Below are 13,500 nucleotides of genomic sequence, written 5' to 3' on the forward strand. Positions count from 1 at the left end.
TATGCATTAGATTACATGTGATCAATTATTACTGTTGAGTGCCCTATAAATAAATGTTTAACTACGCATCTTTATTTTGCTTTAACATATGCTAGAAGACTTACTTTTAAGTCAAAACAGTGAAGAAAAGTTATACTACTACTAACTAGACCGAAACTGTGATGAAATGTTCTACTAACTAGCCCGAAGCTGTGATGTAAAGTCCTACTACTAACTAGACTGAAACTGTGATGAAAAGTCCTACTACGAACGAGACTGAAACTGTGATGAAAAGTCCTACTACTAACTAGACTGAAACTGTGATGAAAAGTCCTACTACTAACTAGACTGAAACTGTTATGAAAAGTCCTACTACTAACTAGACTGAAACTGTTATGAAAAGTCCTACTACTAACTAGACTGAAACTGTTATGAAAAGTCCTACTACTAACTTGACTGAAACTGTTATGAAAAGCCCTACTACTAACTTGACTGAAACTGTTATGAAAAGTCCTACTACTAACTAGACTGAAACTGTTATGAAAAGTCATACTACTAACTAGACTGAAACTGTTATGAAAAGTCCTACTACTAACTAGACTGAAACTGTTATGAAAAGTCCTACTACTAACTTGACTGAAACTGTTATGAAAAGTCCTACTACTAACTAGACTGAAACTGTTATGAAAAGTCCTACTACTAACTAGACTGAAACTGTTATGAAAAGTCCTACTACTAACTAGACTGAAACGGTGTTGGAAAGTCACCCTATACTAACTAGACTGAAACTGTGATGGAAAGTCCTACTACTAACTAGACTGAAACTGTTATGAAAAGTCCTACTACTAACTAGACTGAAACTGTTATGAAAAGTCCTACTACTAACTTGACTGAAACTGTTATGAAAAGTCCTACTACTAACTTGACTGAAACTGTTATGAAAAGTCCTACTACTAACTAGACTGAAACTGTTATGAAAAGTCCTACTACTAACTAGACTGAAACGGTGTTGGAAAGTCACCCTATACTAACTAGACTGAAACTGTGATGGAAAGTCCTACTACTAACTAGACTGAAACTGTTATGAAAAGTCCTACTACTAACTAGACTGAAACTGTTATGAAAAGTCCTACTACTAACTAGACTGAAACTGTTATGAAAAGTCCTACTACTAACTAGACTGAAACTGTTATGAAAAGTCCTACTACTAACTTGACTGAAACTGTTATGAAAAGCCCTACTACTAACTTGACTGAAACTGTTATGAAAAGTCCTACTACTAACTAGACTGAAACTGTTATGAAAAGTCCTACTACTAACTAGACTGAAACGGTGTTGGAAAGTCACCCTATACTAACTAGACTGAAACTGTGATGGAAAGTCCTACTACTAACTAGACTGAAACTGTTATGAAAAGTCCTACTACTAACTAGACTGAAACTGTTATGAAAAGTCCTACTACTAACTAGACTGAAACTGTTATGAAAAGTCCTACTACTAACTAGACTGAAACGGTGTTGGAAAGTCACCCTATACTAACTAGACTGAAACTGTGATGGAAAGTCCTACTACTAACTAGACTGAAACTGTTATGAAAAGTCCTACTACTAACTAGACTGAAACTGTTATGAAAAGTCCTACTACTAACTTGACTGAAACTGTTATGAAAAGTCCTACTACTAACTTGACTGAAACTGTTATGAAAAGTCCTACTACTAACTAGACTGAAACTGTTATGAAAAGTCCTACTACTAACTTGACTGAAACTGTTATGAAAAGTCCTACTACTAACTTGACTGAAACTGTTATGAAAAGTCCTACTACTAACTAGACTGAAACTGTTATGAAAAGTCCTACTACTAACTAGACTGAAACTGTTATGAAAAGTCCTACTACTAACTTGACTGAAACTGTTATGAAAAGTCCTACTACTAACTAGACTGAAACTGTTATGAAAAGTCCTACTACTAACTAGACTGAAACTGTTATGAAAAGTCCTACTACTAACTTGACTGAAACTGTTATGAAAAGTCCTACTACTAACTAGACTGAAACTGTTATGAAAAGTCCTACTACTAACTAGACTGAAACTGTTATGAAAAGTCCTACTACTAACTTGACTGAAACTGTTATGAAAAGTCCTACTACTAACTAGACTGAAACTGTTATGAAAAGTCCTACTACTAACTAGACTGAAACTGTTATGAAAAGTCCTACTACTAACTAGACTGAAACTGTTATGAAAAGTCCTACTACTAACTTGACTGAAACTGTTATGAAAAGTCCTACTACTAACTAGACTGAAACTGTTATGAAAAGTCCTACTACTAACCAGACTGAAACTGTTATGAAAAGTCCTACTACTAACTTGACTGAAACTGTTATGAAAAGTCCTACTACTAACTTGACTGAAACTGTTATGAAAAGTCCTACTACTAACTAGACTGAAACTGTTATGAAAAGTCCTACTACTAACTAGACTGAAACTGTTATGAAAAGTCCTACTACTAACTAGACTGAAACTGTTATGAAAAGTCCTACTACTAACTAGACTGAAACTGTTATGAAAAGTCCTACTACTAACTAGACTGAAACTGTTATGAAAAGTCCTACTACTAACTAGACTGAAACGGTGTTGGAAAGTCACCCTATACTAACTAGACTGAAACTGTGATGGAAAGTCATCCTTCTACGAACTAGACTGAAACTGTGATGGAAAGTCATCCTTCTACGAACTAGACTGAAACTGTGATGGAAAGTCATCCTACTACTAACTAGACTGAAACTGTGACGCCTTGAGCAACTGCTTTGAATGCTGATAAAAAGTTAGGAACAGAAATCACGAACATGCACAGGTATTCCATTAAAACACATACAGAAATATAGTTTACAAAATAGTTTACAAAATATAGTTTACAAAATAGAAATAACAGAATAAGGACAATATATATATAGTTCAAATGTCACACATTTAGTAAACCTTGGTGAAAATTAGTTTTATTTGATATTGAGACTATGTACAGGAAAAAGATGCCATCCACATTCAAGTTTCATCTTACAAATGGGCCACATACGTAGTTTCACATAGCAACAAAGAAATACATCTCTGAATATGATTTACAGGACAATGGTTAAATATGTGATACCAAAGCTGACCAAGAAGAGATTTTCTTTACATTACTAACTGAAAATACTTTCCAAAAGTGTAATTTTAGTTTTTCCAACATCAACTGTCCTAGAGGCAATTATATGGATTCATACTAATGCATTTAAAGTATGGGTAACAAAACCAAATTCTTCATTCACTTGAGATTAAGTTCCTTTGCAATTGCTCAATGTTTACCTTATTAGTTGAGGGAATTTGTGGTGACAGGTCCTCAGGCAGTGACAGTATACTTAGTGAGAATCAAGATAACATTCTCACTTCAGTCAGTTGATTTCAATAACTACTGTCAACACAGGAGTCCACATCACCTTATTAGATTTCCACTTCCCATGCATATGCAGAGCAGTATGGTATATTGATCGACAATATATTGAGTGCTATTTTTTTTGTTAACACGATGGGAAAACAAGCTGCATTGGAATAAGCCCTTTCTGGTTTTGCTTCCCAAAATAAGGAATATGCTTCCAAGTCACATTTAAAATGACCGGCTTTACAAAAAGAAAAGAATATACGCTTTCTTCAAATTTGGGGTAAAACAGTCAGCATTGACAGAACAGTCACTGTTCACAAGGCAGGTGACCATAACTAAAGTGAGAAAGCAACAGAATAAGAACGAACACATACAATACAAACATGTTTGTTAAACCTTACATAGAATATGTCTTACTGTATGCAGTCACAGTAACTGATATGTGTTTAGAATTGATTTCAAAACATGCCTCAATTTATGTTAGCTAGCTTGCCATAGTTCATACGCATACTGCTGAAGTCAACATGATAGTGCTGAATCATTTTCAATAAACCCGTATCAGCAATAGGGACTACTTATAACATCTGTCATGTCATGCAACTGACAGTAAGCTCTCTTGACAGTCAAGTTTTACTGCAAAGAGAGTACAGTCAAATATATAGGCACTTTACAATTGAGTGCAATGGAGCAGAATGTTCTCTTTTCAAAATGGTTTGAATGGCTATTTTTTTTACCCTGTAGGCACCTGCAACTTACCACAGGTGAAAAATTACACAGTAAAAGAGAAATCACTTGCCTCCAACCAAATTCATTTGAATAATTCAGTCCATCAATTTTTTGACTTAAGTTAAAAATCTCAATTTCATTTTCTCTCTTGGTCATGTGCAGATGTAAATCAAACAAATACACTTAAACCAACAGTTTTTCCAATTTCAACTTATTTTTTAAAGATCGTAAACAGTGCCAAGTTTGACCGCTACTGTAAGCGGCATATTTAAGTAGCTAGTGAAACTGTTTTTTTTCTCCACTCTTGCCAGACCAGTAAAGTGACAGTTCACTCCAAAATCTAAATTTGTCCAAAGATGTTATATTGTGGTCTAATGTCAAGTGGAGTCCATGGCCCAAGCCTAATGTTCTGTAGCTCCAGCTATTCAGTGTGTGCCTCAGTCTTAAAGGAATGGAAAAGATGCACAACATCTTATTCCATCATTTTTCCCTTTCAGTTCACACTTGTAGCTCAGTAATTTGGGTGATCATTTGAAGACAAAAAGTTGCATCAAACTAATTACAACATGCATGCTATAAATCACATCAACTATTTGGCTTTTATCAACATTGTTTTGATTTGATTATTTGAGGAGAACGCAATGTGAATTTCCAATTCAATTGAACAACAAATGGATGGTAGTAAGAGATATTCAAGAAAAATGCTTTTGGCTTATGTCATTTGTTGAAACAGAAATTCCAAGACCTTAAACAAATACATTCTTTTTTCAGCAATGCGCTAGCATTATGCATACATGGAGGCAACACAGTCATCTGAAAAGTAACCATTTACATGAATCATTAGGAACAACTGACACATGCATCATTTTTGATGTGGTGTTCTCTGTTTTTACTACATTGTAGAGCGCAATTTAAATCAAAACTGTATAGAAAACGAGCATTTCGCTACACCCGCAATAACATCTGCTAAATATGTGTGACCAAACACTTGATTTGAAGGCCTTTTTCTGAGGGTCACTTCCATTTTTGTCATGCGGTCATTTTGTTTCAGCTATAGCCTATGTACAGGATATCAGAACGCACATTTTGGAAAATGTTCAGACAAACAAAAATGAAAAAAATAATTTGCAGCGAATTAATCTGGATGGCACTGTAGAAAGTAGCATACTGGAGTATTGCAGTTTGGCTCAAACAGTTTTTTATACAACGGTGCATTTCAACATATTCTAGTGATACAATGGTATGATTTCTCATTTCCGATTTGCGTAAGAATCAAATATTCTTTCTTTCTCAAATATATATTTGTACTTATCATTAACTCATAGTTGGGTAACTATGTCTCTTCCCACATTGGGATTTAGTTAAAAAGTAACATTAACATTTTCTGTATATACACACACACAGTACAGTAGAAACATGATCAAACATAGCTACAGTATAAAAATGTCAAATGTTGAGAAACAAAAAAATGTAATATTGTGTTCTTTATAAATGGTTGACACTTGACACTAAATGGTTGACACATTCTCAGCCCATATAAGGAAACATCCAATTTAGCCAATTTGCTCTTCACTTACTTCCATCTCGCTATATTAGTTTTCAAAACGGAAATGTCAGAATATGAAGATAGAGTAAAATAAAAAGTTAAAGTATTTCAGCTCTACAAGTTAGCATATAGGGGCGGCAGCGTAGTCTAGTGGTTAGAGCGTTGGACTAGTAACCGGAAGGTTGCGAGTTCAAACCCCCGAGCTGACAAGGTACAAATCTGTCGTTCTGCCCATGAACAGGCAGTTAACCCACTGCTCCCAGGCCGTCATTGAAAATAAGAATATGTTCTTAACTGACTTGCCGAGTTAAATAAAGGTAAAACATTTTTTTTTTAAATTGACAAAAGCTCTGCCCATTTGAACCTCTTTTGCAAAGTTCTACATGTGTTTTGGGACTCATTTTGCTAGGAGCATAACATGGAATGGTTCAAATAATTTTCTACCAGCCCCTAATCTGGAGGGAAGAACCAAATATGAATTCTAAGTAACATTGTTTTTTATCATGACAATTGTATTTGCTTTTGTAAGTTTCCCTTTAAGGAGAAGAAAGCCTCCCCATATTTGCACTCTCCATCACAAATTTGAAATCAACATTTCTTTTTTTTTTTTTTTTTTTTACAAAACACCTATAACTCATTTAGAAAGTGTACCAGTACAAAATACAGTACAGTGATTTGTCAAACTTTACACTACATAACCACAAATATTGTCACTGACTAGGATTTAAAAATCCTCTCAAATACAAGAAAATGTTAGAAGTTAAGAAAATACACTGTCACATTAGTTACACTTAAAAACAGTACAATACTCAATATGTAAGGCAAAATCAGGTGATCTCACAGTGACAAGTTCAACAGGTTTCTGAGGAGTTTGTATCCTTCAGATTTTCAGGAGGCATTCAATCTGGATTTACATGCAAAGGAGAATTATGGCCATCTAGTTTGGGTATTTGCATTTTCCATGTTTACATTGTCACATTTGCTTAAGCTTATAAGCATCTGTTGAATCCGTTTTTTATTAGTTAAGATACATTTAAAAACAGCATTGGCACAAGATGAAACCCAACGATTGCGGGCCCATGTAAGTGATGAAAACACAATTGCAGATCCTATCCTATATTTTAAGAGGCCTTATCTGATTATATCTAGTGAGATGTCGTTGCAACTGGCAACCGTAAGAGCAAACATGGGGAGGATTTGTACTCCTTAAGTTTAACAGAGCAGCTCAATACATAAATATGTAACTTAAATTAATAGATCCATAATCAGTGTAGTTTGCACAATACAGTTAGAGCATAGACATTGGCTTCAAACTCAAACACATTTTGAAATGCAACAAAAAACATTCAACTGAAGTAATAAATATTTCAATAAATAAAAATCTATCATACGCATAACGCAAACATTAACATTTGGTTGTCAATAAAAATAAAGCTTTGAGTGTGAAGTATAAAGCTTATATGGTTGGTAAGGAATGATAATAGGTATGGTGCAGCTCACCTTCCTAGTGGCTTTTTAAATGCATGTAGATTTGTAGAAAAATAAAAAACAAAATAAAAAGGAGATATACAATCTTTTATCAAGTGTGACACTGTGGGATATATGGTAAGAAATTAGAGATAGTTAACGCAGCAAGCTAGCAAAGCACTGACCAACCAACAATCTCATTGGAAATGACAATTCCATTCCTGACCTTAACAAGCCATTGCATGTCCTTCTCCACAATGGGTTTTGGTGGCTCATCATTTCAAAGGACTTGAGGGTGAGTGCGAGGTTGAATAGCTGAATGGCCATGCCTGGTTTCCCTTTCTTCCTAGGGTTCTTTTTTGTTGTTGGCCACTGACAGCATTCTGTATTACAGCCTATCCATCCTGAACGTGTCCTCAGTGGCAGTGTCGGCCAGAACCATGTCGGGGTCATTGAGCATGTGCAGTCCGTCCAGGGTGAGGGGGTCGATCTTCAGCTCGTCCAATGGGAACGGAGAGTCCGCGTCGAAGCTGACATCGCCGACGCCGGCCAGTGAGTTGGTTAACTCCTTAGAGAGGCTGGGTGGAGACTCGCCTGTCACTAAAACGCATCAATTAGGGAAACATTTGACATTCGTTAAATCAAAGCAGCGGCTAGTTAATTAACAGTATTACTTTAAGTAACAGTCTTCACCCCAAATGATCTGTAACAAGATAAACTAAATACAATTAATCTTACAAAACACGTTTTACTCATACTGGCCAAACTTCATAAAACTATTGACTAATCAAGCCAGGATGAACAAATAACTTTAATAGGTGTGTACAGTGCCCGATTAAGTTGAATTACATGACAGGCTCTCGAATCGACTCAGCTGCTGCTCGGTACCTGTGAGGATGATGTTTGGGATGTTGCCATGGCTACCGTAGCCCAACGGCTGCAGACTGCTCCCTGTGAGGCCCATCATAGCTGCTTGTGTGTAGTTGAGGGTGGAGCACTGGCTGTACAGGCTATTGGAGCTGATTGGGTTCTCAATCATATTGAACTGTTCGAGCTAAGCACGTGAAAAAAACAAAACATGTAATAGGTCAAGTTAGGGAATAGAACACAGATCAGGCACAAGTTGTAATATGTGGGGATGTAGTGGCTGTGAAATTCATGGCCTAGTTTGGTGTGGGTTAAGTCACCTGATGGGAGAGAGCATTGGTCTGCCTTGATGCTAGCTGCTGGTCGTAGAAAGAATCCCCAAATATACTGCCCACCACTGGAATGTGCTGAAAGAGACATTGGACATCTGATTAAAGTAAAACAAAAAAAGGGTTATGAAAACTAAGACTTTACAGTCGATGGGTAAAGCCTTTTCTTGGGTATCTGAGGGATATAAGGGAACATTACAGTCATGAGACATCACAAAAGGCATGAGGCAATTCACAAGCCATTCAATTACTGTTAGGTAAATGGCTGTTCATGATGGCACAAACACCAACATCTGATAACACTTCATAATGCCTATTCAGGCCCAAATTTACCATAGACACAGCATGATTAACAAGAGCCACATCCACATAAATGTTTCATCAGTAAGATGTGAACCCTAACATTATAAAAATATGGCGCAATAGGCCTTCATTGAGAATATAGAAATGTCACAATCGCCATCTTGTCATTTTTAGAGGTATGATATTGTAAGCTAGCAAAACAATGCTGTAGCACTAACGACAGCAAATAAATGCAAATGACTTTGGCTAGCTACAGTAGCTTACTTGGCTTCCTGTGGGGTGAGGTTATTTGGCTTCTGTAGTTTCTCTACTCGCAACCCCACTGCTGTTTCATGCCTTCAAAACTGACTAGGTCCAGTAATATTTACCATTTGACACTTTTTGTGATTTATCCACTTTCTAAGGATGTATTGATTGTCAAAGTTGGCCAATATAAAAACAAACTTTGGCATTCAGTAACAATAGAAGATTAAAAAAAACAGCACAATAAGTTGGTGGAAGATTACATTTTTACAGCTAGTTACAGTACATGGAATCAGACACTTTCAGAGGAACAGAACTAGAAAGAGGTCAAACCTATTTCCCAAACCTCTGGCACTTTTTTGTAAAATATGCTGGAAACAAGGCCACGTAAAACAGGAAACAACCAAAGCTGCTTTCAACGTGTTGAACTAACTAAAAATAATCAGAATTAAGGTTCTATGTAGGTGCTGCAAATACACAGGACATGCACTGAGTGTACAAAACATGAAGGACACCTGGCTCTTTCCATAAATTAGACTGACCAGGTGCATTCAGGTGAAAGCCACGATCCCTTATTGGTGTCACTTGTTAAATCCACTTCATAACAATGTAGAAGGATTTTTAAGCCTTGAGAATATTGAGACACGGATAGTGTATGTGCCATTCAAAAAGGGAGAATGGGTAAGACAAAATATTTAAGTGCCTTTGAACAGGGTATGGTAGAAGGTGCCAGGCGCACCAGTTTGTGTCAAGACCTGCAACATTGCTGGATTTTTCGCACTCAACAGTTTCCCATGTGTATCAAGAATGGTCCACCACCCAAAGGACATCCAGCCAACTTGACAACCGTGGGAAGCATAGGAGTAAACATGGGCCAGAATCCCCATGGAATGCTTGACACCTTGTAGAGGTGGGTGGTGCAACTCAATATTAGGAAGGTGTTCTTAATGTTTTACACACTCAGTGTATATTGGGTTCAAGCAAAAACACAAAAAGCTGCTCCGCGACAACACTCAAAGACCTGAGCCAATATGATAAGCAGACAGCGAGCAGTGGTCTGGAGGAGAGGAGATGGGGGTGTGATTGCTGACACCATGGAGGGGAGTGAAAGGCTGGGATGAGCAGCAGCTAGACCAATTACAGCCAATTTTTGGCAAAAAACCCTCCCCAACAAAGCATCTTGGTGGTTTCGCCCTTACTTGAGGCGAGCCGCCAGGGGAGAAGCCTTGATTGGAGACTGGGGAGGTTGGAGACTGATTGGCCGGAGAGCCAGTCTGATTGCGGTACTGTTGGAGGGAAGAGTGTTAACCGGTGCAGAGTTCCATAATCCTAGACACAGACTCTTGGGCCCTTTCTGAGTGCTCTAAGGTGGGCTCTTACACCATCTAAATCACAGACCAGTTCACTCCCCAAAAAAACAGCCACTGCTGAAGGGGACCAATGAAGCAAACTTTGTAGGAGCTAGAATTTCACTGGGTATTAACAGTCAAGGTATTGACAAGCAGGAAACGCAATCCAACAGAAAACTTGAGTAAAGAGACTGTACAGCTCTTAAAGTGCAACTGACACCATTTTAGCTACTTGGCAGATACTGTATGGAAAAAACAATTATCAGCCCAAAATATCAAATTCACCAACTTCATAAGGTTTTAAAAATAGGCTCTATTTGAGTCAAAACTCCATTGCTTATAGTCTGACATTGTTGGCAGAATAGATTAATGCCCCAATACATTGCTTGGTAGTCCACTAAATATTGCTGTTCGGTTGTAAATCACAGCTGGCAAGCTACATTATTTGCTGCTTGCCATTCAGTTGGCACTCACTCATAATTTTGGACGAAAATACAAAAAGTCTGGGAATCTCAAACCCATCAAACTCTACAAGGCAATGATCATGTCATAACGTGGCTAATAGGCTAGCTTAACTAATATGTATTAATTTAGCAAGCTAAAAAAAGCAGAGCCTTGTAGCTAGCTAGCTGCTGGGAGAATTTAATGTCATAGTCTGGATGAGTAGGCTGACAGGCTACACACAATTTAATTATTGTTTTCAATTGTACAAAATTCTACAAGGCTGCAGTGAAAATTCATTTGAATAACAGCGTAGAAGCCCTCTGATTTTAACGTTTCATTCCATTTGGATGAGTTGTGGGTTTACTCAACTGTTTAACAAGGTCTAAAAAGGCACAGCAGCATGCCAATCTGGCTGTATCTTTACTTCTGATATGGAGATGTCCTGTTGCAGATCCTCACTCTCCCAAGACGTACTATAATAATGTGGCCCCACATGCTCCTTGCTGGCCCAGTTATTCAGGAAAGCTTAAGGAGTGCACTGCCTCCAATCTGAGCCGCTATTCCTCATGCACCTAGAACCTAACACTTCAATATACCCAAAATATTTACCATTTCACTTAAGTTATGTGGCATAAACACAACTAATCACAATGTTCATCTGATTAGGCTACATGTATACATGCGCACATCTGTCCAAAATATAATTCCATTCAACCATTTCATGCGAGTAAAGTTCATGTCGGATAAAAAAGGTCAAGACATGAGAAAGCATGCAGTTTATTAGGCTACAGATGAAATATGATGAACTTCACTGGGTGGTGAAAGTGCAAGGTGATGAGCTTGATGCTCCTTTCAATAAATACTGAGGGTCTTATGTGACAATGATGCTTGGCTGCTGTTAGACAAATTATCTAGCCGGCTTTAACTGCATTGTATCTGCGAGCTGTTGGCTGGAGCACACGTGCAAATACCAGAATGGGCACATTCACTATACCTACGCAACATTTTGTGGTAAAACCATCAGTTCGTCAAGAGTTGAAAATGAGATGGAAACCCATTTAACTTGTATTCTTATTCAGTACATGGGAATCTAACCGCAAAAGTTGTGCACTATTTATTTAATAATTTAAAAAAAATGTAACTAGGCAAGTCAAGTTAAGAACAAATTTGTATTTACAATGACGGCCTACCAGGGAACAGTTAATGGTTAACTGCTTTGTTCAGGGGCAGAGTTTTACCTTGTCAGCTCAGGGATTCAATCATACAACCTTCCGGTTACTGGTCCAATGCTCTAACCACTAGGCAACCTGCTGCCCCAACATAATGGTTCACCAGCAGCACCAAACATCAACAGAATACTTGAAGCTACAGCCCAGCCAAAACAAGGTTGTAAGATCTCCCTCACACTCATTTGGAGGTCAAGCATCTCTGTGTCTAGCTACAGTATGTAATTCTATATGTATTTATGTAAAATAAAAAATAAAAAAGGGACTAGAATGGAAATAAGGCCAACTATTGTGCAATCCCAGTGATAAAAAAAAGAAATGTAATGGGTCTTTTTTTTAACTGTCAAATAAAAAGCTTTCAAACTGTCAAGCGGACATTTCACGAACAGAAAGAAACATCTGTTACATAAGACCAAAAAGTAGAATGACATTCGAAGACAGTCAAATCCAATTATATTTATTTGTCATATGAGCAGAATACAACAGGTGAAATGCTTACTTATAAAAGCCCTCACCCAACAATGCTTTAAGAAGTTAATAAAAATGGGTTAAGTAAAAAAAATTGTACAAGTAAAAAATTTAAAATAAAAGTAAACAATAATTAAAGAGCAGCAGTAAAATAACAGTAGCGAGGCTAAAGTCAGAAGATTACATAAACTAGTTTTAATGACTCCAACCAAAGTGTTTCAACCAATCCACAAATGTCTTGTTAAAAAAACTATAGTTTTGTTAAGTCAGTTAAGACATCTACTTTGTGCATGACAAGTAATTTTCCAACAATTGTTTACAGAGATTGTTTCACTGTATCACAATTCCAGTGGGTCAGAAGTTGACTGTGCCTTTAAACAGCTTGGAAAATTCCCAAAAAATATGTCATGGCTTTCTGATAGGCTAATTGACATCATTTGAGTCAATTGAAAGTGTACCTGTGGATGCATTTCAAGGCCTACCTTCAAACTCAGTGCCTCTCTGCTTGACATCACGGGAAAATCTGCCAAGACCTCAGAAAAAAATAAAAATAAAATAATAATAATAATAATCTGTAGACCTCCACAAGCCTGGTTCATCCTTGGGAAAAATTTCCAAACACCTGAAGGTACCACGTTCATCTGTACAAACAATAGTACACAAGTGTAAACACCATGTAAACACCACGAGGCCGTCATACCGCTCAGGAAGGAGACGCGTTCTGTCTCCTAGAGTTGAACGTACCGCGTTCTGTCTCCTAGAGTTGAACGTACCTTAGTGCGAAAAGTGCAAATCAATCTCAGAACAGCAGCAAAGGAACTTGTGAAGATGCTGGAGGAAACAGAAGTATCTATATCCACAGTTAAAGTCCTATATCAACATAACCTGAAAGGTCGCTCAGCAAGGAAGAAGCCACTGCTCCAAAACCGCCATAACAAAGCCAGACTACGGTTTGCAACTGCACATGGGGACAAAGATCATACTTTTTGGAGCAATGTCCTCTGGTCTGATGAAAGAAATTTAACTGTTTGGCCATAATGACCATCGTTATGGTTGGAGGAAAAAGGGGGAGGCTAGAAAGCCGAAGAACACCATCCCAATCGTGAAGCACGGGGGTGCTAGCATCATGTTGTAGGG

General features: G+C 37.4%; 1 protein-coding gene across 1 annotated transcript in view; it reads right to left on the reverse strand.

The window, feature by feature from the left end:
- Window positions 1-2,960: 2,960 nt before the first annotated feature.
- Window positions 2,961-13,500, reverse strand: part of LOC118401461 (CREB-regulated transcription coactivator 1-like) — a 37,126-nt gene continuing 26,586 nt past the window's right edge. The window contains exons 11-13 of the mRNA XM_052475169.1: window positions 8,322-8,408; window positions 8,023-8,188; window positions 2,961-7,734 (exon numbers count right to left, since the gene is read on the reverse strand). Coding sequence (XP_052331129.1) covers window positions 7,523-7,734; window positions 8,023-8,188; window positions 8,322-8,408 — 465 coding nt within the window. The 3' untranslated portion in view covers window positions 2,961-7,522. The remainder of the gene's footprint in view (window positions 7,735-8,022; window positions 8,189-8,321; window positions 8,409-13,500) is intronic.

Source organism: Oncorhynchus keta, chromosome 22 (assembly GCF_023373465.1).
Source record: "Oncorhynchus keta strain PuntledgeMale-10-30-2019 chromosome 22, Oket_V2, whole genome shotgun sequence".
Taxonomy (NCBI): Eukaryota; Metazoa; Chordata; class Actinopteri; order Salmoniformes; family Salmonidae; genus Oncorhynchus; species Oncorhynchus keta.